Source organism: Pocillopora damicornis, chromosome 2 (genome assembly GCF_964200805.1).
Source record: "Pocillopora damicornis chromosome 2, jaPocDami1.2, whole genome shotgun sequence".
NCBI classification, from domain to species: Eukaryota; Metazoa; Cnidaria; class Anthozoa; order Scleractinia; family Pocilloporidae; genus Pocillopora; species Pocillopora damicornis.
Window position 1 is genome coordinate 6,105,191 of NC_142671.1, and position 25,931 is coordinate 6,131,121.

The window sequence follows — 25,931 nt, forward strand, 5'->3', positions numbered from 1 at the left end:
ACTTTTACTTACCTTAGCTGATCTAATAAACTCGCTTTCGCGTATAGCTATTTATTAACTGTGATACCGCCCGATCGTCAATGGGTTTTTGACCAAGCCATTACCGTAGTATTGTACTGAAAGAACTTATGACTATAAATATAATTTTATTGTAGTGAAAAATTGAAATTTTTTAATATCTTCGACTTAAAAATACAAAAAAAATTAGGACTTGAAACAAAGATGATTCAGTCGATCTCGGATTTGCCGTCTTTGCTTCGTCTTTTCACCCATGCGAGATCATCAAAACTCGTGAAATAGTTTAACTTCAATCATCCTATGATGGCGAGTGCTGAGAACTTGAGATAAAAGCAATATTAACGTTGCGCTGAAGGATTTGAGATGTTTGAACGCGCCCCAATGAGCTGAACAACTTCGCCGCCATGTTTCGCCGCCATGTTTCGCCGCCATGTTTACATTAGTAACAATCACCGCTGACCAGGACGGAACAACGCGCACGGATAGGATTAATCTCAGTCTCCAATCAATGAAATATCTCCTCCGAGATTTAAAAGGCTTTGAAAATGGTTTAATTCTAGGCCAGCTTTTCCCTACGGATCCGGTAGTTTTTGGCTCACAATGATTAAATTGAATGGAGGAAAGTGATATGGTTTCTCACTTCTTTACACCGCTCTTCGGCCTACGAAGAAGGAAGATCATCCTATCGTGAGCGAAACCAACTGCACTCATGCTACCCAGGGGTAACATGTAATAGTGTAGTTTGATCGTCCGGGTGAGTGTAGTCCTGAGAAGGACTGTTGTTAGTAGTAGTGAATGACGAGGTACCGCTACCGACAGAGGACATTATGGACTTACTAAACCTTTGCCTGACATCAACTTACTTTCAGTACAACGGCAAACACTACAAACAGTTACACGGCACAGCTATGGGGTCTCCAGTTTCTGTTGTTGTAGCAGAAATTGTGATGCAGAACATCGAGGAAAGCACCCTTTCGACTTGCCGACAGACGATACCACTTTGGTTACGCTACGTTGACGATACTTTCACTGCCGTACGACAGGACGAAATCGACGCATTCCACCACCACCTTAACGAACAAAACACTAATATACAGTTTACAAGAGAGGTCGAAGAAAATGGTATACTACCTTTTCTAGACTACTTGGTAAGCCGTGACGACAATTCTCTCTACAGACAACAGTTTACAGGAAACCGACACATACCGACAGATTATTGGACGAGTCAGCCTACAACCCAACATCACACAAAGCCAATAGTATCAGGACTCTTACCCGACGAGCGCAATTAGTATGTAATACGACAGACAACTTATCCGACGAGAACAAGTACCTTAACCGTGTTTTTTCATAGAACAACTACAACGAAGACTTCATCCAACGTAACACTCACAGACCTACTACTACTACCGAAGCTAATGACAACGCAACTCCTACGATCACGGCCACTATACTATACATAAAGGACATATCTGAGAACATCTCACGCATCCTACAACCATTAAATATCCGCGTCGCTCACAAACCTATTACCACACTACGTCAGTTACTGACTAACATCAAAAACAGAGACGAACCGAAGAACAGACAAGGAGCAGCATATAAGATCAATTGCTCCGACTGTCACGCCTCCTACATCGGTGAGACTGGCAGAAACCTCGCAACTAGACTGACTGCACACAAACGAGCGACGAGGAAAGGCGATGTCAACAATCACATTGTTGAACATCACCGACTTACGAACCACACTATTGACTGGGACTCTGCGCAATGCCTAACCTACAGCACCAACTACTTTCAACGACTGACCCTGGAAAGCTGGTTTACTAACTTGGAACAGACTCCCCTCAACAGGTGTCAACCACTACCGACACCATACAAACGACTCATCCACGACATTAACATTACAAACGAACCGAACAGAACGACCTAACTTCACTAACGGATCCAAACTAACCAATCACGACTGACCTACGCCACTTGAGTCTTTCAGCCAATAACATCACGGCAAAACTGACCAATCAGTGTCCACAAACCGGACTAGGTACATTCAACTGACAACAACCTTTCAGTTGACTCTGATAATGACTTTCGCTCAGGTTGTCGAAACGTCAGTCACTACTACCGACAACAGCCCTTCTCAGGACTACACTCACCCGGACGATCAAACTACACTATTACATAAACCCTTTAGTTCCCAGAAGTGATTATCATGAAACTGCTCCCTATGGTATCCTTACATAATCTGCAAACAGGTGCTAAGAAAACTCAAAACTTATCAGGTGAAAGTTGTTATCTGGATATAACACTAAATTCTCTCCACTAATTTACGAGGAAATGTGTAGCAGCCAAAAGGGAAGGGTGAACAATCAAACCTTGGGATTTAAAGGGGTAATGTATAAAAGCTGGTTCCATAAATTCTGGTTTGGTGTAAGATGTGTCTCCTGAGGCGGGCAGCGTTTTACCGCGACTAGACAAAAAAAATTGAATTCTTAAAGCATGCTACTTGTGCGTCAGGTGTTAAAGATTTTTCCTGAGGATTTCAATTCTATGCAATTTTCAGATGGAGTTCATATGCGAACTCCATTGGTGAATTTAAAAAAATCAGTTCTCTTTTATGAATTTGGAGTACCTTTCGCGTTTGAGTTTTAGTATCCCATAGTGCTCAGGGTTCGTCTGCGCTGGGCAAACACGTAAAAATTTTCTATCATGCCGGCCTCCTTTTAAACTGTCTTTTAAAGCTAAAAAAAGATCTTAAACTTTTCAGAGAAGCAGAACTCTTACGCAATAATAGTAAAGGATACCAGCCACGAGCATTTTTGAACTGAAACTTGTTAAGGAACTGGTTGAGGGCCGAGGTCACACAAGGTCAGATTTAGGGTTAGGGTGAAAGCAACGAAAGAGGCAAACCGTTTTTTGGTTAACTTATATATTTTGACACGCCTTCAGGAACTTTTCAAGGAAGGTAAGAGTTAATGGGTATGTTACACGGAACAGTGTTCACACATAACAGGTTTACGGAAACATTTCCTTTAAACTAGAAACAGTTCTCCCAATTCGGAATATCACCATGTCATTGCAATCTGATAACAACACACTAGGTACTGGCATCTTTCCTTGTTGTAAACATTCAATTTATAGGTTCCAACGTTGCGAGCTGCTGATTAACTTTGTAAATTAACTAATCAGTATATATTTGTTGTAATGATTATATCAGTTTTTTGAGAATTCAAAAACGTTGCGTTCTGTAATCATTGATTGCTAAGCTTTATCAGATGATAAATTAATTCCGATTACTCACTTATATGAGATGCGCAAAGGGGAAAATAGATCTTTGACACTGATTTTTTAATTCAATGTTTCTTTTTTAAGTTTCCTAGGCTCTTACGCCTTAGTCTAATTCATCAGTATTCGAAAGCAATAGATTTGTGTGCTCACAACAGGTGCATAACACCTACATACAAAAGGAAACCCCTGAACCAGACAGATCAGCTCAGAAAAACCTTAAATTTCACGGCGGAAGAAGCGAAACATTTTTATTTTCTATCCTGAGTTATAAACAAAATTTATAGAAGAAAGGACTATGGTTGACAATGTAAAGCCATGAAATAATTTTTTCAAGTACCTATGACACGAAATTTTTTTCGCATTTTGTGGCTAATAGCTCTATTTAGAATTAGAAGTAATCGACCTTAGCGCCTACCGAGTTCTCCTTGACCATTTTTTGCGCATTGAAAGTACGATTTGGCGGCCAAAAAGTGTCCCTATTAAGCGCGCGGCTAAAACGATCATGTTACATAGTTGTGACGAAGAAAACTGTGAAGACACGTCGGCAACCACTGAGGAGAAAGGAGAAATCTAGAGGAAAGGACGAACGTATTGCGTGGCCGAAGCACCATAGATGTTAGCTACAAGAATAATGCACATATACCGGGGAATTTTTTACACTACTTTCCAAAGGATGTAGCTGTATGGCCAAAATGGACGCGTTTCGATCGTCGACATCGAGAAGATTTTACTCTGCAATGTCTTCGGCCTTTTGCTCCGTACCGGCTTCGAAGACACCTTTTATGAACACATATCACTGGTCAAATCACGGGAAGATAATCAATGAATTTAGCTAAAAAAAAAATGCTGATTAAGGGGCCTGTTTCCACACCGTACACGTTTGTTCAATATTCTTTTCGGCTGACATTTCGCAAGGGAAGAATGGTGAGCTCCTTACTCCTTATAGTTGTTTATTTCACGCGCTTGATATGTACTCGTACTCCTTGTCTTTCTGCATGACTACATTTGCGCTTTTCTTATCGTATGAAAATCCTACCAATTGTAGTTTCCATCATTTGTAACGAAGTTCAAGCTCTTTCCATGATCAATATCCTGTTGCGTCACAGTTTTCTACGTTATCACCAGCTAATTCGTTACCAGTCCACGGGACACTTTTAAGACAAATAAAGAGCACTTTAGGGTCAGAAAAAACCGAGTTTTAAGTTTTCTGAAATTTTTCTTCTACCGGAATTGGTTTGTACATATGATAAGCTAAATATTTACGCAAACAAACATTTCGTGTCATGGGCACTTTACGCAATTTTGTCCTTTGTTTTTTTCACGGGTATCCTGAGATAAGCCTACAAAGCTAAAAAGACAAAAGAAGCAAAACGAGGGATCGTAAAATCCAAACTGCACTGTCCTTTCATACGGTTATTTACTATGTACTACGTACTTTCTAGCATTCCAAAATGAAAACGCATGAACGCATAATTAACTTTTTTACTTTTTTTTTTGTCTTCCTGCACGAAATACAAAGGGTCCAAAAGGAAATTCAGGGAGCGCTATGAACAATTTGGAGTTCAACAGCGCTCGTGTCTTTGATTCTCAATCAAGGTTATACGACTCTTTTATCGTTTTTAAGAAACACGCACTGCAAATCTCACGACACAAACCTTTTCACGCCACACTTCTAGACTTTCAAATTACGTACAAATCCTGATAAACAAAGCAAATTATCTTAATTGTCGAGACATCTTGCTAACCGAAGAAAAAAGGTTAGTTCGTTCAGAGCTAGCATAACGAACCGTTAAAGTTAGGTTGTTCTGAACCTACATTAAGTAGAAAGCTTGAAGTGTCAGTATGTCAAGGAATTGCATATGAAAATACTTTTTTTTTATATGACAATCGAGGAATTGTTTCTGTAAATGAAATATTGAATGGTGTATCACGGCACATATTTTTGAAAAGCAGAGACGGGGTTCACTACCAATTTAATTTACAGAAACTGATGGCTGGTAGGTATTGAATTAATAGTACCAGCCCTGGTGTATGCGCAGTTTAAGATAAAATGAGACTCCAGACGAGATATTGTAATACTGCCCGTGTTTATTTCTTAGCTATTCGGCATCCAAACATTTCTTTCAAATTTTAAAACACAGCTTTATCTCGCTCGTTTTATTGTACTAACATCAAGCTTAGAAAATCAAATAGTATTATGGAAACGGTAGATAATTTAGTACCATGAAAAATCAAAGATAACTTTACAAGCAATTTGTACATTAGTTCCTTACATGAAAACACTAGCCGTGTTACATAAACTGGCCATAAAACTAGAAATGAAGGGAAGAGAACTACCCATAAACGGTCGCATGTACCCATAAGTCATTCAGTGTCGGATCTAGACTCGTATTCTCGTGCAAATTTTACATCGATGTTTGATCTCACTAAGTTTACCCGCCAATCATGTTGCACGCCATTTATGAGTGATTGCAGAACGTGCGATGTAAAGTGACAGAAATACCAAAGAATGAGAACAATGATGCACAAAGCATTTAATCGACAGTTGTGGACGGTTTGACAGGGTTTTGATTTGACGTCATGATACATCCCTTGTTTAAAAACCACACTAACGGGGCTCTTGTAATACAAAGAAGAGGTCTCCTATAACAAAGATGCCTTACTTTACATGTTGGTTGGGTTTTTAAACATTGTCCAGTTTCAAAGAGAGAAAATCCAGTTCTAGCCGATACCTTGACTAGCATCGAGTTTAAGTTCATGAGTAACGTCATTCATTCAATTGTTTGTTGTTGTTTACAGCACATCGACGCTGCGTGATCCTCTCACAGATGACCTTTTGAGCACAGCTTCCTCCACAGATTCTTCTTGAGGGAACTTGAAATGTTTCCCGGCCTTGCGTGCGAATTCAGCATCGTTACTTACTCGGTCAGAAGGTTTCTTGGGGGTTGAGCCGGAGGGTGGGGTTGCAGTTGGTGCTGGAGTACTACCTGCGGCGCCGCCACCACCTATAACAATATAATTTTCATATATAAGAAATCATATCACGTACGATGTAGGTCAGATCTTACTCCCTTTCCTATTTTAGTTATGCATAAAATCCAATATCATGTACCAGAGCTATTTTTACATTTCAAAACAGTAGGTCATATTACATCAATCAATGTCCGATGGCACTCAAGTGACCAGCACACCAAAAGCTTAACAATAATTGCAGGTTAGATACCACACCATATTTTATATAGGTCAGACATCAAATTACATATTATATAGGTCGTAAAACGTAATTCAACGCTCATAGGGTACTAGAGTGACCAGCAAGAAGCTGCAAGAGAGCAATGACCAATGTAGGTCAGATATCACGCCAAATTTCATATAGGTCAGATACCACATTGTATATAATTTTGGCCACGTAACTACAATCAATAGTCACAGGCTGCTTGAGTGAGCAGCAAAAAAGCAACGACCTCAAAGAGCATTACCGTAACGGAAACATTTATTGTAGTCAATGCAATTGCGTAATTAAGGTAACATGCATGCCGCCCACACTAGAAGAACATGATGATAATGCTGCCTAACTACCTTCTTCCTTCCCACTTCCTTCTATTAATATAACCAGTGTAAGGGGGGGGGGGGTAGATCCAGCTTATACCAAAAAATATCTCTGGAATGCCCCAAAAAACTGGTTCAAAGGCTAAAGCAAGGATTACAAAAGTAACACAGCTCTAAAAGGGGAAGTTTTACGTAATTGAGTATATCGTGCTCAAGCGAATAGAAGTTTTGGTATTTCACCTGTACTTTGCTCATATCAGCCTGTAAACTTGGATCTTTTGAATCGAATTTATTTTTCTGATAACCACACTAAAAGACTAATTTGGAAACATTTCGATAGAACTGATCATAAAAATGTGCCCAAGCACATAGTATCTTTAAATTAGAGTTAAACGCTTTACATTCTTTCAAGTTAGGAACAAACCAGAGGCCAAAACAGCAGGTTAACATAGTAAGCATCTTTTACTCCTTAATGTCTGCCAACTCCAGTTTTCTATAATTAGTCAAATTGATCTAGCTGTTGAAGATGAAAACTATACTCAACACAACCTTTACCTGCCAAATTCAGTCTATTCAACTAAGTGAAAATATTTTAGAACTGCATTGAATTCACTGTAATTGTTTTAGCCAAAACCTACTTTGTCGATGTTGATAGCCTAGTGAGCATGATTTCTAGTTACTCGGTCAGGTAATAATCTTAATTTCACGTAATCAACGTACCAGAGAAAAACTAACACACATTTGCATCTTGTTTTGTCTGAACTTAAAGTTGAAATGACGATTAAAAGTTCTAATTTTCGAAATTTAGCCTGTACGTCAAGCAATCAATAAATATCCTTGTAGTTCCTATGCGACCAAAATTATACTGTAAATGAAACTGAAAAGTTTTCATTTAGCGCTCGGGATACATTATCTCTCAAAACAAAAGAGGTTCCCGATTGGATTCCTGGAAATACGATAGATATTCTCGATGGTAGCGCCAACTTTTGGGGGTTACGTGGGGGAAGGGGGGTGGGGATGGGGGGGAAGGAGGTCAACAAGGTTTACCCGCCCCTTTCATGAATTACTATTATTCCAGATCATCCCCCGCTTTAACCATCATACCCAACCACCGAACATCATGGCAATCAAAATTAAAAAATACTGTATATCGATATGACGAACATTCCCGGGTTTATTTTCAAGTTGATTGTTTTGCTAAACATCCGATTTCAAGGCGAAAGGCATAGCATTTTTTCTTATACTTTACAGAAACCTGATTAAAACTTAATCGGCATCAAAGAAAACTATGGTCTTTCACAGCACTTAATTAATTTACACTCGATTTGTACAGAAATTCTCCCATCATAATCAAATAATAAGGCGCGGATCGAGGTGGATTTCAAATCTTCCTTTCTCTTGGTTGTATCTACTGTTCGTTGCATTGAAAGGTTTAATTATTATGCTGGCATATTGCTGACGTCACTCAGGAAAACCTCAATCAAGTTTCTCCAAAAAATATTGCGTATGGGTGATAGCTTTTAATTTTCTGTTACTTTCCGCCAAAGAGAAGAAAAAAAACGCACAAACAAGTAAACAATTAACAGAAAGAACGAAAAAATAAAAGCCAGCTATCACATGAAGCTTTTAGAGTGTTTCAATGCAGTATCGAGCATGTTCACATAGGTGACGTCAAATAATCCTGATTGTCAATGTTATTCAAGTCGGCAAATGGTGGTCTTCTCGTTGCTCATCCTAAAGAATAGCTTCTTCGACCGACTCTTCTTGAGGTTGGTTAGACTTGTGCCCTTGACCAAAGGCATTTGCCTTATTTCCTAATTCGAAATCGTCATTGAGGGTCGATGGTTTGTCGTTGGATGGTTTGATGCTGTCCATTTGTGGAGTAACACCTTTCAAACAAGACTCATTTAACAGGAGCACATGCATACATAATCATATTATCCCAGTGAAGCGAAAACAAACTACGCAGATAAGTCAAAGAGCAAAACCAAAAGAGCTGTGTTTGGAATCTATTTTGGAGTGGAAACAAACATTTTATAAATCTAATCCATGAAAATAAGATATGAACTTAATCTAGGAAATACCTGGCAGACACATCTTTGCCAAAGCCTCGATCTCAGCTTTGGTCAGGGCGTAGTTGTAGATCCTGAACTCATCGATAAATCCCGAAAGTGGACGGCCAGCCTTGTGGTCACCAATTCCAGCCCTTGAAAGCCAGTCTCTCGAAAGAAGTCCACCACCAATTGTCATGTTACGCAATTCACCGTTGACATAGATCTTGGACTTGCCTGTAGCGGAGTCGTAGGTTCCTGCAATGTGGGTCCATTGATCTAGTAAGAGAGAAAACGACGGAAGGAGGATTAGTTAAGCATGGCATAGATGTATAACGCAAAAACGTTTTGAAGGAAGGTCTATAAATCTTCATTAAGAGATAAAAACAATTTCATCAAATTCGAGCTTGTGAGTGTAGTATTCTCGGTTAATTTGGACCAAAATGCAGAATTTTAGATTTCACGCGTATTGCCACTATGTTTGTCTGAAGCGGTTGCCAGTTGAAATGATGCCGCAAGAAGGAAACCCGTCCTAAGGGAGCAATGTTATGCTGAAAAGAAAATACATAATGAGCAAGCCACATACCTTTTGGCACCTGCTTTCCCTCCGCGGTGACGCTGAAAATAATGTGCTGAGTCTCATTCCTGTGGAACCAGCGCACAGAACCATAGTTCACCTCAAAGTGAAATTGACCGCACTGATGACTGATACCAATGGTATCAAAGACAGATCGGCTGCCTTCGATGTCCTTCAAATTGATAAAAGCAGCAACTGTGACGCCCTCTCTGGGTTTGGCCTGGAAGGTGTCCCCGTGGAAAAGAATGTCCCCGCAGTAAACATAAGCGGCATTTCCACACTTGCTCTTGGGAAAGTTGACCACAATAGCACCGTCTTGAAGGATGCCGTTATTCGCATAACCCGAGGAGTCCTCAACCACATTACCCTTGGTAGTGTTGAACTGAAGATGTCCCACGAGGCGCTCTTTCATCAAAAACAAGTAAATGATTATTAGTAATTATTCTGATAGAGCTGCGAAAAAGGCTCCTTGAAGCTTTAAGCACCAAGAGAAAATAGCGTTCCTTTGTTTTCCCTGGATGAGCGCCTAATGAGATCAAGAGTTGCACTACAACTCTCCTAGGAGAATTTTTCCGACTTGCAGTATTGAGTTTTCCAACAGTTACTTATTTTTCCAGGCATAGCTTTTTCTATTTGTTGTTAGAGCGATACATCTGAGGTACTTTCAAATACTCAATGAGAAATCATAGAACAGACACTGTACCTATACCCCTCATCATTTTCCACAATAATTAAATGAACATATACAAAATGTATTTAATTGTGGCGAAGATGATCGGTGGATTTATACTCACTGTCAATTGCCAAGTCAGCTGCTGATGGACTGTCTACATAGCTGGGGATTCCCTCTTTTTTGGCCATGAATTGGCCAGGCTTTGGGTGCCGACAAGAAGCCAATGCACCTGTAAAGAAACCTATGGTCAGAAGAGGCTCGACATCATATTCAGTGCCAAAAGAAACATCGTAATTTGAATGCAATTTCTAAGTTCCAATTCGGTATATTACTGAAGGTTTTTAGTGAGATTACACTTTGATCACTGGCTACAGGCCCCCTGAATGAGAGTTTGACATGAAAAGTTAACGGATCTAAATATTGCTGATATAGCAACCGTGGATATCTCCATTTTATTCTCTATTTAATCAGCTTGTGCACCTTACAGTTTTATTTACTTTAATGTGGTCTTGCAAGCGAGAATCACGTTATAAACGTTATAAAAGAGTTAGAAAATTGTTTTTCACGTCGAAAGGACAAATATGTTCTGCATATCTTTGTTTAAGCCTTCTTTTTAGTCCAAACTCATATTAACACCTACGATTGTTAAATCCATTAAAATTCTATTGTTCTGAAGTTCAACAGGTTCTGAATGGTCAAGTGGCAAAATCCTGTATTCAGTGAGTCTTTGATCGACCCGAGAAGGTCAGCAGTCTTGACTATCACGTCACGGTACGTGATTTCCAGAAGCAGGTAACGGTATTGTTTTGAAAACATGAAATCATTCGCTAATGATTTTGGTTGTCGACTGTAAATATTCTTTTTTCGATTTCCAGCTGTTAGCTTTTGTAAGAAATTATTTTCTTGTCATGAAAAAAAAAAACATTTTTGACGGAAATCTGCATAAAAAATAATCAGTTTGTTACAATAGGCATTTTTGTGTTTGTGTCACCCAACAAATAAATCGATGGTGGTCAAAGAATCTGTGCGAGCCTCTTGAGAAGAATAAAAGATATATTGGAGAAATACACATCGGCTCCACTAAGCTAATTCTTAGTAGGATCTGAGGTCAAAAGAGTTCACTGCGACGTACATTTGAGGCTAATTTCATTTGTGCCTTGAAGCTTCAACTGAAGTGCACCTATTCTGATTCCCTGGTGGAAGTTTTTCCAGTGAGCGCAGTTTTACAAAACTTCCTATTACATTAACAATGCTCAGTTAAACTACATCTGTTTTTAGTTTCGTCTGAACGGAATTGACTCTGAATCATCGGGAAACTGCAATCCTCAACATTTTCAGAAGATTCATGTCATTCAAACTTTACGCAATCTGCAGGTATCCAGACAATGTCAAGACGGAACCTCTAAATTTCACGGTGTTTTAAAGTTGTCAAAGAACCAAAAAAGTATTGTAAATATTGTGATTAAAGTTAAGAAAACAATATCCATGTGTATTGCTTCTCGTGGATTTGCTAGTAAGTGCACAGGTTAGTTTATAAAGGCCTCTGGCCCCGGCGTTTGGCGGTCCACCGATTCAGACTGCCACTAATTCTACATTAAGGCCTTGCATATCAAACTGTTAATTTCATAGCGAACTACGCTTTTTGAGTTGCAGCATCGTTTTACGGTATCCTTGATAGCTCAGGACATCGATGACCACACATAAAGCCATGTCAGTCGGAAACTATATGGGGGTTTGCCTATATAGATCAAACAATTATCTCTTCAACATTATGAAAAAAACTAACAATTGATCGTCTTCTTTAGCATTTAAGGCGATTACATCGTCGTCTCAACAAAATTATCATCAAACTCATGTTGTTACAAGTTGAAAACCGTATCCAGGCTAAAAACCGTTGAATAATCGTTCAAAGCATCATATGAAAATGCACTTACCGCTAACGGTCAAAGCTATAAGGAAGACAAATCTCTCCATCCTTCCTAAAAGAAAAGAATACATCAAATTCAGAATTTGTTTGTATCAAAAAAAAATGTTTTGCCGTTTAACAAAACAGAACTTAATTATCAGCTGGTCTATAATAACCGATCGAAAAATAAAAGTGTTATGAAATTTTAACATAAATATTGACTAACAATTGCCCCTCTGCCGTCGTCCTGTGAACGCTGTATAATCAAGCTGCTTGGACGTATCGAGTACAAGAGCTGCTACCTGCGTTCTTACAAGACCCAGAGAGTGAGAGGTTAAGTACAACCTACAGTTACGTCAGTGGAAAATTCTTGTTTCTATAACCACGAAGACTTGCACAAAGAAAAACACGGCTGCTTGTAGCAGGTAGAAGACAGGTTGAATTAAGACCTTTCCAAAATAATGCGCCTCGTTGGGAAATATACAAACGCAAATGGTAGACGATGGTCATTTTCTTACCTTGTGAAACTACCAAACCCTTAAAAAGTCCTTGTCGAATTTTGTTGGTTGAGCCAAAATGGCCTTCGAGTTTCTGGTATTCTTATTTGACGTGTCTTATCTGGGAGTCTTATTTAATCAATTGCACATTCCAAAGTCATGACCCGGGCATTCTCTCACTTACCTTCCATGAATATTTCACAGCAAATGACAGAAAAGGTGACGGTCGTAGGTAGAGAAAATCCCACTCAAAAGCACTTTTATTAATGAAAAGAGAGGCTGGTGTATTTTGCAATCGCGAAGAATCATTCAAGAACTCTGATTTTCTCTTGCAATTTCGTGTAACTTGTCAACGGGATGTTCATAACCCTGCTCCGCAGGATAACTTGCCAGTCACCCGATCAGCCATTGAGAGGCGACAAATTGTTGACACCACCAGTCAAATTCTATTTGTGAAGTGGCCACCTTTGTTTTGTTCAAACAAGTAAGAAAAACTTTCACAATGAAACAGCATACAAGCAGGACCAAGTAGAGAGAACTGAAACGGACTAAGTTCTTAGAAAACGCATTACAGACTGAAAAACCAAGACTCATCGATTTTGGCCACAAACGACGGGTTCTAGCTTTTAATTTTTCATACAGGCTTCAGCAAAATGGTCTTTGAATCTCCTCCCTGTTGTTAAATTCTTTCCAAAAGATAGATACTCGGTTTTTTTCAAGCTCTGAGGTTAGGAAACTGCGTTTGTGTTTTACTAGAAGTGAACTAAGAGACAGTAAATCCAAGTAAAATAATCAGGGATGCTCGTTGACCCTAGACAGGTTGTTTGCTTCCTGAACGGGTAGGTCAAGAATTGGTCAAGTATATACCAAAATTATCTACCAGTGATTAAATCTGTGAAAAAAACAACTGATACTACCATCTTATGGCAATGTTTAGTAACGATTTTCTGTATCCTTTGCGAATTCAACACTTTTACTCAGGGCACATTTGTATTGGCACTCAATTTATTTTTCCTGGCCCATAGATTGCATTCTTATTCGCGCGCTTTGCCCCATGGGTTTTAGTCATGTGAGTTCCTGTTGTTTAAAGATTCAGCCGGTGAATCAGTGATTGTTGTTTTGATAGTTTTACCAGACACTTTTCAAATCATGGGGAAACACATTTTCTCTTGAGCTCGTTTTAAAAGTTGTTGTTTGCTTGTAAACTAAATGATAGTGAAATCTTGTAAATAACTTCCTCTCTATACAGAACTAATCTATCCTGTCATCACAAACTTATACCCCGCATATGTTAAGCTAAAACAAAAAACAACATACATTGACTGAAAAAATAATGATATCTGAAACCCCTTGAAATATAACAATGGCATTATAACTAACTTCAAAGAGACGTCACCTTTCAGAAAATTACTTTGGAGATTGCATGAAATTGGCCTCGTACTTTGCTACACAAGAGGAAAGAAATTTGTCTGTACGTCACAGCAATGGAGAAAAATAGTGATAAAGAAAAGAGGACTTGCCGCAGGTGACATGCAGTGTGATTCAATAATTTAACCTTAAGACTTTGACTAAAGTCAGGAAATTCATAACTAAGCTAAAACAGTGTGTCTGGAATATGATGTCCAAATATAAAGTGAACAAGCATTGAGGCATAAATACTACTACGAAAATCCCAATTAATTTTTTTCTAGACGTCTTTATTTTTATCTTTTGTTTTTAGGATATATATGTTGCAGTTTTTATTAGATTAGTTTTTAACGAAGGAGATTTCCGTCATTACAGCCATCTGCGTAACAGCGCATTATTATATACAAGGTCGCAGAATTACACTTCCGTTTCTATTCACTTCTAACGATTATAGATTTTTTGAGCGTCCAATTTAATTATTTTCACTTGCTGTAGGTGTATAATATAATTCTGCGAATAGGCATATCTCAGCATGATCTATATCAGCGTGAAATAGTGAACTCGAACGTGAAAGTTTCTTTTTCTAGCAACAGCGAGACTTGATAAGGAACTTCAGGACAGCTGGTCTTTCATTGACGAGGAAATATAAATGATAGTAATAACGATTATTGGCGGGTGTAAATAGCAATAGTAATAGATACCTTCACACAGTAAATGGTTCAAATCCAGGAGTAATAACCGATCGCTTTGGACGATTCTCCCGGGCTGTAATTTTGAGCAGGGCTGTTGACGCAGGACGTGCCTGATGCTTCAATTCAGGTCCTAAGGACTTACAGTTTTAGGGGGTCTAGTTACTTTAATCAGACGCCTTCTTTCCAGCGCTTGGACAGATAGTCTACGTTTTCAGATATTTTTAACTGGAGTGGTCTAGTCAAAATTTAAGGGATCAAAATTTCCTTACGGCCATAGCATAACAATGATAATGTAAAGATAATGATAATAGTGATCATTATAATAATAATGTAACAGTAATATTAATTACAATAACAATGGGAATAATACGGTATGCGTCCGCAGGGACATGCAATAGTTGCAAATTTACTCGAAGATTAAACCGCCGCACTTAGTTTATTAAGTCAGCTAAATAGAAAGTTTTTCCTCTTCAGTTTGTCAACAGTGTCTGGCAAACTGGCAACGGTGTCAACGTTTACTTTCAGTTAAGGTGGTTTCAAACCTTTTTCAGTAACGATACAAAATCAATGAAGAAATTTTTACACTCATTTAATTCAAATTTGATGTTCCTCTTGATCCTCTTCTTTCACTTCCCGACAACTTTTCTTGCCGCCTTCTCGTCTCGATAAGGCGTAATCACTCCTCAATAAGGAAGGTGCCGTTTGTTGGCGCGAAGACGAAGTACTAAAAACTCTTTGCGGAACAAAAGCTTTAATCTTTGAACAACAGCATCGGGCAAACACCTTCTTAAATCCCTGACGGTAATTCTCACTGAAAACTGCGTAAACCAATGGATTGAAAGCGCAGCTGGCGCGCATGAAAATCTCACAGGCGAAGTGAAGTGACTCTGAAATATAAACTTCCTGAAAGTAAAATATTAAATTGGCAATCTGCAGTGGTAACCAGGATATGATGAAAACTGCAACAACGGTAATAAGCATTTTCACGACACTTCGTCGTGAATTACGTCGTTTAATCAAGTTCTTGGATTCCTCTTGCTCCATCTCTCCAGGTGGCTTTATGGACCACAAATGACGACAAATCACTGAGTACAAGGCAATCATTACGGAGATTGGGAGACAAAACATTATAAAGAATAAAACCAATGCGTAATCCCTGTGCGCCGTGTTCTCGTCGAAGAGTGGGGCCCATTTTTCGTCGCAGGTCAAGCCGCCATTGCTGTCTATAGTAACTTGTAATGCGTACAGCAATGGCGCAGCTACGGCGGCGGAAGTCACCCAGATGACAATTACGATGCAGCGGAAGACACGTTTGTTGATGATACGCCTCAGTGGCATCAAAATGGCGAAGAATCGATCGAAAGCGATAGCAGCTAGAGTGAGGACTGAAACAGGAACCAACATGTATTGACCAAAATTTACCACCTGACAGAAGAATATGCCAAGCCCACGGCGACTCATTGCCCAATCGTATTCGTCAAAAATCATAACAAAAAGTGGAGGAAAAGAAACCAGTGTGTAAAGAATGTCCGCGCACGCCATGTTCACAATTAGGAAGTTGGTCACAGTGCGCATGCGGAGGCTTTGCATGACAACACAGATCACCAACACGTTGCCAAATAACGAACAAATCATAACCAAGGTTGACAAGACTGCCTGGATGATTTGAATCGACACGTTCAAAGGGAGACTTTCTGTCGGTTCACCGCCAGAAGAACTTGGTACCACTACACTTGAGTTATTCATTTTCCTTTTGGAAAAACATTTGAAGTTAAAAATTAAACATTCTTATAATAAAATTGAAAAAAGAGAAGGACTAAGAGATCATTTTCTTATGAGATTTGAACGAAATAGATACGGTATCAATTTCGTTCAAATTTCATAAGAAATTTGAACGAAAAAAAACAAAAAACATTTGAAGTTAAAAATTAAACATTCTGATAATAAAATTGAAAAAAGAGAAGGACTAAGAGATCATTTTCTTATGAAATTTGAACGAAATAAATACGGTATCTATTTCGTTCAAATTTCATAAGAAATTTGAACAAAAAAAAACCAAAAAACATTTGAAGTTAACAATTAAACATTCTGATAATAAAATTGAAAAAAAAAGAAGGATTAAGAGATCATTTTCTTATGAAATTTGAACGAAATAGATACGGTATCTATTTCGTTCAAATTTCATAAGAAAATTATCTCTTGATCCTTCTCTTCTTCCAACGCTCAGATTAATTTTTTTTTTCTCGTAATAGTTAACATTAACTCTGACAATTTACAATTTCTTCAAGCAAACTGAAGGAATAAGAAATGTTCTAAGTTAGACTTAACTTAAAAACAATATCTTTTTTCTTCTTTCCTTAAGATTTCCTTGTCCAGTATTGAACAATTTTTTCGACATTTCGCAAATTTCCACTTGATGGCCATTCATCACTGCGAAGTGTTTTAGATCTATTTAAATTGCTATTAGGAAAGATGAGCGTTAATTTTTTGTGATTTGGTTCTATCTTTTCTTCTTAAATATGGGAATAACGATGCCGTAACGACCGCACATCCAAAGTAAATATATTTTGCCCAAAAACCACTTATACTTCACTACATTTTATCGTCTAGTAATGTATCTAAGGTAACACTCTGAATCATCTTAAACGATTCGCCGTATTTTTTCCTCCTTTCTTTCTTTTCCCTTTTCTTTTTCATTTCAGAAAAATTATTTTCGCACGTGCCTCTATCAGTGCTCACGATGTTTTTGAATAAATCTCGACTTACAAGATTGACTTTCAAATTATTCATTATGTATTTTGTACATGGAAGGTTTTGAAGAAACTCCTATAGGCAGTAGAAAAAGATTCAAATCCCAGGGGATCAAGGCGCAAATACGTAGATCAAAACCACTTTCAATCTGTAATGCATCAAAAATTTTCTGTTCATTTTACTGATTTGCATCTCTTAGGTGTGTCTTTTTGCAAAGTTAAAATTCACATATGACTTTAAAAGAAAGAAAAGTTACCAAAAATCTGAATTGATTTGCTTAAGATATATAACCAGAAATGCTCTAAACTAAGTCCTCCAGTTTGCCCAACTGAAATTTGGCTTAAAACGATTAAATATTTATTTTACCGTGGCGCTGAAAGTAATAGCATCTGACTTAATTTAAACCTCACCTGATAATACTACTAAAAATTCATTTATGCTTTATGCTCGCAGCGAAGCCCCATACTTACAAAAAAATGGTAGTAATACCACAAGAATCGTTCCAGTTATCGGAATTTCTTTTCCCGTTTAGTCAGAATTTAGTAGACTGAACTTGTGGCTGATTGTCTCGGTTTCCTTTCGAAAAATAATTATGTTCAGTTTATAGATTCACTGTTTGATATGGTCGTGCAAGCTTCCGCAAAGAGTGTTTATGTTGTCCTAAGTCTGTATGACAGATGCACGACAATGTATAAGTGGATTGGAAGCAAATAATTGATTTCCGTATTCTAGAAAAACAGAGGAAATGACTAAAGATTAACAATTCAGAATCAAATTTCTTTCGGTTTTCTTTTAACTTAAAAATTCCAATTGTCCGTTTGTCAGAAATTGCAGTAGGCGGCCTCTCTACAAAACACCCTTTGTATTTGCAATAGAAGTTTCCCGCTAAGTTCACCTTACTCACCTTGGTGTATTTTCATAACGTTAATTCAAGGATCATACATTTACATAGGCCCAGGGGGATTGCTTAATTCATGCTCTAGTTACTTTTATTTTGGAGGGTTGCTGGGTGTAGTTTCCTCAACAAACATGAAAAATAAGGATCATTTCTTTTTTAACCGAAAAATAACAGCTGTGTCGTCATGTTATTTTTTAAGTGTGGTTGAATCATTACTCTTCTTTAATGAATGAGGCTTCTCACATCTCGCATGAAAGTACACAAAAGATGATTTAATCCCAGCTCCGTGACTGAATCATATTGTAATTCTATTTTGCTTTAATGAGAGCGGTGAAAAATTGCCATGACTGTCTTTGCGAGAAAGAAAGATGGACACGGATGTAAAAGCTAGTCCTTAAGCACATGTTAGCCGTTATTGGAAGATTACATCGTCAAAATTTGAGAAAAAATTTACATCATACATTTTCACATCGGTCCCATAAGGATGATAGAAAAGCGTAAAAGAAATAGTTGACAAAGGAAAGCTCGGAAGCCCTTAATTCGTCTTTTGTCTTTTAAATCTATGTTAGACAGCATTTCCCTTTTTAAATCAACTTAGTCATACTCTCTTCCACTGATAACGTGAATAAAAGTTAACAAAATATTGTGTTGGTAGAATTAAAAGCAAATATATCCAGAATCTAGTTTGACACGCAAATTGAGAGTTTCCACTCGTTAGGAATCCCAAAATACTGTTTCCACCTGCTTCGATTTTTTTCGAGAATTCAGTATGCTCTGAATCTTCATCAGATGATGATTAGTGACTTTGGTGTTTTCAAGATAAAAGTAAGATAAATGACCAGAGGAAAGCTTCGTCCCTTAATTTTTTTTCTGTGATTTTCTAAAGACAATTTTTCAAAAAAAAATCACTGAAACGATGGAACTTAGCTTAAAGGAAGTTTCTCTTAAACTTGTTTCTGGTAGAGTAAACACCCAAAAAGACTAGGAGATTGTTATCTTGCTTGAATTCGAAGAACAAATGACAAAGAAAACCACCAGATTTCCCAACCAGTTTCCACTTCGGAGTCGGATGTAACTTAATATTTTTCAAAATACTTGTAATACTTGCCTTCTTGTTATTCTTTATCAAATAAAACTCTCCACGATTTTTCTCCCAGGCAACCACCTTTATCATATGATTTCAGTATCCTTTCAAGTTACTATTTAGCATAGAACCTCTTAAGCTGGAGGCGCTGTGTATATATAACTACTTATATTATAAAAATAAACATGTTCGTGTCAAAGGGTTTCATTTTCATGTTTGCCTTTTCATTTCGAAAATTTGTATATATGGACGGAAATAAGAATTACTAAATTTCATATTCATCGTAAGTGGATTTGTGTGTACATGACATTATATCGACAAATATCTCTTAAAGAGAATTTCATCTTATTGATTTTATATGTTTTCCTTTTTTATCAATGTCAGCGCACGGTTACCTAACCGAAATGTTTTCGCCTTTATCAAATGGTGTCTATAGCAGAGTGCCCGGATATATTGGATTTATTTCCACTATCATATATTCGGCAACAAGAGATTTAGATAAACGGAATGAAAGTGACCCAATGTAAACTTTTTTTTTTCATCTCGTACAAGTTATTGATGAAAAAGTGACGTTAAAAACAAACGCACTTCGTCACCCTCACCTCACTCACCCCCCCCCCCCCCCCACATGAAAAACAGCTTGTTCCGAAGTCTTTCCAAATATAGTAATAAAAAGGAGCCTAAAAAGCTTTAATATGTATTCGTGGCCACATCGAGGAAAAAAAAAAGTATTAATTATTTCCCGTCTAAAATGGTTTAAACATTTCATTTACTAGACGCCTCAATAGAAATACGATTTGCATGTTGTTGCAAACTCGACTTATCTTGGCTTGTTCCTCTTATATACAGATAAAACAACATTTTTCGATACTATTGTTCCCAACCATAATATATAAATGTGACCGCTATTTTTTAAGGATTTTCGAATTTCAATATTTGGGCTAAAGGTTTTGGTTTACGGTTTTTTTTTTAAAAGCATCGACACTGCCGTAAGCAAACTGTTTATTCTCACCAGTCTGTGAAAGTTTCATGTAGAACGTGCTCAGAGAATCCGGTTGCAGGCGAAGAAAAGTCAGCTTGATAAATAGTGATGAATAGTAATTTGGACTGAGCTTCAAATGACATTACAGAGACAAAGGGAACTATTCTGACTGGGTCGGTCTTTTATGTCATTTGTAACTCTCCTGTTCAAAACTAATCATGATAGATGTCAAATCTCAAAAGAGTGACCTAGAGATCGTTGCTATGTTTATCTTGCAAATCCTTAAGGATTCATGTACTTCTCCTTTGAAACAACCATGAAAGACATTCCCTGTCACTCATTAATCTAAGTCCTTTACGAGGAGTTCCTGACAAGTCATGATTGGCCAATTTGGTAAACTTTCAATTGAGATGCATAGGCAAGTTTTCTAATCTAAGCAATTATAGCTGATTAAAATGGGATTCAGCCGTCATCCTGACTATGGAAAGAAATAACTATTATGTTCTTGTCAATAAAGGAGCCACGGTGGGAAGAAGCAAAAGTAAATATCTCGAAAGCAAGTTCTAACAAAATAGCATCAAAACAATTTCACTTCCTGAGTTGATACTGCCTCAGTAAGGTTGACCAGTTACCATGGTAATAATTACGGAGTACTATCGCTTTGAAATAAAGCTCTTTTGCCGAGTAGCAGCCAAGCAGGCAATATGCGTTCGTTAAGTTTTCCATATTTTGTAATATCTAGACTGCTTTTTCTTTTCACCAAGATCTTGTTATCAGCACGGAAACGAAAAATTTTTAGCTCCTGTTTTCATGTAGAATTATTGTTTGAGATTTAATTGATAGAAAGCAAAGTAACTCCACTAAGCCCTTCAAATGACCACGTCATCAGCATATCAGGTTTTTTTAAGACCTTAATATTTCAATTTGTGTTGGATGGGATATTTCCATGGCTCTTCTCAGATTTGATTGTAGAGAAACATTTGCAATCATTACGATAGACAGATAACAATCGAATTGACGACAGGATATCTTTTAAAGGGCCAGAGTATAGTTCTCTTTAAGTTTTTTTTATTGCTCTCAATCTAATCTTCCCGACTTCTCCCTTGAGACACGTTAGATAAATATCACACAACAGGATGTAGGTATTATATAAGTCCAAATCAGTTCCCATATTTGCTTATACTCGTCCTGAAAACTTTAATCTAAACACTGTGCCGCAAAGGTTTAACATGAGAAAGCTTTCGGCAGTTGAAGTGACATGTAGAGTTTTTTCAAAGTGTAGACAATTGTTTGCTGTCTGAAAACTCGTTCTAAAAAGATTTCTGAATAAGTATTACGGCGCAAGGAGTACGTTTCACGCACATATCGTGGCTGGTCGTACTTTCCAACCCTACCTTTAACCAGGATATCAATACAAATACCACGGTAGCATTTTAATATCTTAAAAAGAAATATTTCAGGCCATTTAAGAGAGATTAGGCAAATGTATGTTTCAGTTGAGCAGTCTTAAGACGTGTTTAGGACCCTTATGTCGCTTTTCCTCGAGATGAAGCCTAATACTACATCATTATTGTAGCTTCGGTACCACTAGTAGTTTAAACGCAATCGAGAAAAGATAACGCCATTTCTAATTCTTACCGTGATAATTATGGCTTAGTAAGGTAAGAATCGAAGTTTACTTCAGTCGTGATAGAGTTTCCGCTGGCCGTAGAAGTCTCACCGCGATGTTTGGCTTTAGAGGGGCTCTTTTATTGTTAGTCTCCTTTCTAGCAAAAGGTTTTTTTTTCAGTTTTTTATCGACGCCTTGGCTCGCTTTTTGATCTATGCAAAACCAGTAGATTGATTTCGGCATTTTAAATAAAAGCTTTTCCAATGACAGTACAACCGATAACGTGGTCAGTTTTATTGTGTATTGTGTATTGAAAGCTCTTAATTCGACGTATGTGCCTGACAAAAGGCCAAAATCTCGCCGTGGCCTACTTGGCTGTTTCCAAATTTATACTTGCCGAGAAAGATTTATTTGCATGCTAAGATAAAATCTGATAAGACTGTAAATTGCTACTCGATTTTAAACATCAATATCATTCCTAGTTCATTAAACGAAAGTTAGCAAACTGAAATAGCACTTGTCGATATTGTTTCCGTGATTTGAACGTTTTTTGGGGAATAATAAAAGACTTCTGTGTACTTGGTGTGACATAGATCACAAAACAACCGAAATCCATTAGGAGCCAAACAAGAGGAGGAAAATTGCATTAATGAAATCCATTTAAAACCATTTACACCATGTCAAATAGTAAATTCTAAAATGATTTTATTGAAATTTAAGCTAGTTTCATCTACTAAAGTCCCCGACTTATAAGTCAGTTTAAAGATTTGCGGATTTTTTTTCTTAAAAGATTTCCTCTGCCACTAAGTTCAAGTTAAAAGTGCTTCTGGATATAAAATTGATTCAAAGCTGTTAAAATAAGGCTATACCAATGCTAAACGGCGAGAAATTTGATTATTGAGAGATTTCTTTAAAGTTTACGGTTTTTTATCTTGTCGTTAAAACTAAAAGTTCTGTCATGATCTTTTATGGGGAGAATTCCATTCTCCTCTGCCTCAGATCAATATAGAATGCAATGGCTTTCAGCCTAAACTCATTTGTTTTAGCATAAATCTCAAAACATTACCCTAAATGGGGAAACGCGACTATCTCAGACAAATACGGATAAAAGGTCGCTCAAGTTCTCTTAAAAGCCTTAACTTGTTTTTTCTGAAATGATGGCGTTGAAGTTGAAGTTTTCGAGACTCGTCTTTACTTTCTGGCTACGTTATAAATTTATTTTGAGTGCCTGGTTATTTCGAAATAACCTAACAATAAGCGTGAAATCATAGTGAAAGCACGCAACGATATTTTCGGCGATATAAGATATAAAATAAACCACTTTACTCTTCTTGTTTGTGGTCCAAGATACGATAAGTTGGAAAGAAGGAGCGAAACATTCAGCTCGTGTAATAATAATTCAGCCGCGTGAAAAACGGAGATTGATTTAATTACTTCCCAAAACTCGTTTTTTTTTCCGTTCATGATGCAGCATTCGGCTGGCTTGACTCTAATTTTCTCATGATGTTCGCTGCGCGCATATCATGAACTGATTTGTAATTCCTAAAACAGATATAATTCATAAAGGACTTTACCTGGACGATTGATCGCTTGTTTAGCATAAAAACCCTCTCAGTCAAAACCTGCAAGCTGATGGATGGCAGGATATGGACGCTTTAAATGAAAGTAGATTAAACTCAAGGTTCAAGTGATAGGTTCGCCAAAATACTGGCTTAGGCTTTAATTATTCTAAATTTTGACGTGTTTTCAGAGTAATAATGCGACTCTCTTGGTCAGCGGTTTTCCCATATAGAGTAAAGCTCGCTCTAGCGTCAAGAGGAGCAAATATAGCCCCATGAAATGTCACGTGCGTAACCAGCAAGGCGAATAATGTGAAAACTACAAAGCGGCTCTTAGCAAACTCTAAATAGTGCAAGCTGTAATTCAATAACATCCCATTTCAATTTAAGTTTCTGCATTTGAATAAACTACGGCTATTTATGAAATCTTAATGTCTTCAAGATAGTATAAAGAAAGAGCTTCCTGGCTCTAGTTAATCAAAGGAGTGAAAGCAGCTGCAATGAGCAACGTATGGGCTTTATCACGGAAAATCGCATCCTATTTTTATTGAAGTTTCTGTTTTTAAATAAACTCAGTCAGTCCGTGAAATCTTAACGTCCTAAAAGTATAAAGAAATAGCTTCGCGGCTCGAGTTTTTCAAAGAAATAGAAGCAGCTGAAATGAGCAATGTTTGGGCTTTATCATTAAAAATCGCGCAAAAAACCGATCAATCTCGCCAAATTAAGGTAATTCTGGGAATGAATTGAAAATCTTGGTTTCTTTTTTAGACTCAATACATTTCAGAATACTTTTCTATAGAAAAACTAAAAACGCTAATTTTGCATTTTTTCGCTGGAGAGGCAGAGTGGGTCATCTTCTAGCACAATTTAACGAGTAAGCTTCAACTGATTTTTAAATTGAATAAGAGGCATATCTGCGATGAAATACCCGCACGGTGACGTGACGTGACGTTTCTTCGCTTCCTATAAGCCCTCTGACGCTTAAAAGGAGTTCATTAGTTAAATGTTCTCCGTTTGGCACATTCGAACATGTAAATCAAAACGATTGATTGAAACACTTAAACAATATTATCAGTTTCACTCCATGATGCTTTCAAGCTTGCCGTTGAACTGGAGCTGATCGGTGGATGGAAACCCGAAATGAAAGTAAGAGAGGCTTACTCCTGAAGCTTATGGTTTCAAGACGAAAATGCATCATTGATCAGAGCAGAGTTTGGAAAATAATATCATTTAGTAACAAAAATCGAAGATTTCGTTTTCTTACTTTCACTTCCTTAAGATCCAAACCAACCCATCTTTTTGGCGTAGTGGGACTGAAAATGTCATCTTAATGTAGAATTCCGGTAGTCGTTGCCAGATGAATGTTAACTCAATCATAAATCATAAACAAAGCCGGATTTGTGTACCAACCCATCCGTCAAAATCGCTCAATTAATCCGGCAGTAAAAAAAACCAAATATCTCATTTCATTTTGCATAAGTAAGAAGATTAAACGAATAACCTACCTAAATTGTAGTAGGGATGGCGCACACTAAACACTGATAACAAGACAGCTACCGGATTCATAAACTGCATAGATTTGCTGTACGTGGCCCTGTCATATTAAAATCAACTCGACAGCTGCAAGAAGAAATGAATAAAAAAGCTCTAATAGCTTGCGTCATTGCTAACTGTTTGTTATTCCATCGACACCTGAACTAGCAAACCAACATTTTTAATAAGCAGACTGACTTAAACAGCGTTAATTGCAGATAGAGTAGCTGCTCGCCTTGTGAAAAGAAAGAAATGACAACTAATGAGTTTTGACGAGACTAACCCTCAAACGCCCCAAAAAAAAATGGTACTGGAGAAAATGATTATCAGCCGGTTTGTAAGTCTGCACTTACTTTAGAAAAACAAAAGAAAGCTTAGTATTTTTGGATGTATGTCATTTTTTAAGGAAGCCAGTCACGTTGCCAGGCCACAATGCTCAATTTTGTTTTAGCTAAAGAATAAAAACGAACTTAATTCACAATTTGCGCCTTATTTCTATAATTGCTGCCATTATTATTATAATTTTTACTATTTTTTGAGACTTTCAGTAATTTTCAAATGTTAAATTCTTGATCTCTGATTCAAAAACATTTATCTCTCACCATGAAATTGGCCTTCACTGCGCATGCCCATTGAATCAAAATACTATTATACGTTTCGCTTAAGCAGTTGTGGTCATAAGTTTTTTTCAACACTTTGAACAAGACTGAACTCGCCTGCATTTGAACATATTTTTAATTTCAGATGTTCTTGGCATGTATTTAATAAAATGAACCTGTCTTGCATGTGATGTTTTGTTCGTTAAACTATCAACACCGACACCCGTCTTTCCTTCAAAGGGATCAATACGTGCAATC

The 25,931-nt window shown here is 37.4% G+C and overlaps 2 protein-coding genes and 1 pseudogene across 12 annotated transcripts; 1 reads left to right on the forward strand and 2 right to left on the reverse strand.

The window, feature by feature from the left end:
- Nucleotides 1-892: 892 nt before the first annotated feature.
- LOC149049677 (uncharacterized) lies at nt 893-1,997 on the forward strand (annotated as a pseudogene).
- Nucleotides 1,998-5,374: 3,377 nt separating this feature from the next.
- LOC113683097 (uncharacterized) lies at nt 5,375-12,700 on the reverse strand. 7 transcript variants are annotated; one of them, XM_027200302.2, is made up of 6 exons: nt 12,581-12,700; nt 12,091-12,135; nt 10,278-10,385; nt 9,493-9,888; nt 8,940-9,185; nt 5,375-6,311 (listed from the first exon to the last, which is right to left on the reverse strand). In XM_027200302.2, the coding sequence occupies exons 2-6, from the start codon at nt 12,128-12,130 to the stop codon at nt 6,100-6,102; spliced, it is 1,002 nt and encodes a 333-aa protein (XP_027056103.1). In that variant the 5' UTR covers nt 12,131-12,135; nt 12,581-12,700; the 3' UTR covers nt 5,375-6,099. The 7 variants fall into 7 exon arrangements, with proteins under 7 accessions (XP_027056103.1, XP_089054592.1, XP_027056102.1 ...); XM_089198466.1 differs by having other exon boundaries at nt 10,278-10,397; nt 12,581-12,659; XM_027200301.2 differs by lacking the exon at nt 12,581-12,700 and adding an exon at nt 12,289-12,578.
- A 1,530-nt stretch (nt 12,701-14,230) lies between these two features.
- On the reverse strand, nt 14,231-23,688 carry LOC113683121 (RYamide receptor). Of its 5 annotated transcripts, none has more exons than XM_027200333.2 (2): nt 23,557-23,688; nt 14,231-16,408 (listed from the first exon to the last, which is right to left on the reverse strand). In XM_027200333.2, exon 2 carries the CDS (start codon nt 16,402-16,404, stop codon nt 15,253-15,255), a length of 1,152 nt encoding a protein of 383 aa, XP_027056134.2. In that variant the 5' UTR covers nt 16,405-16,408; nt 23,557-23,688; the 3' UTR covers nt 14,231-15,252. The 5 variants fall into 5 exon arrangements, with proteins under 5 accessions (XP_027056134.2, XP_089054591.1, XP_089054589.1 ...); XM_089198465.1 differs by lacking the exon at nt 23,557-23,688 and adding an exon at nt 22,012-22,099; XM_089198463.1 differs by lacking the exon at nt 23,557-23,688 and adding an exon at nt 20,404-20,637.
- Nucleotides 23,689-25,931: the final 2,243 nt, after the last annotated feature.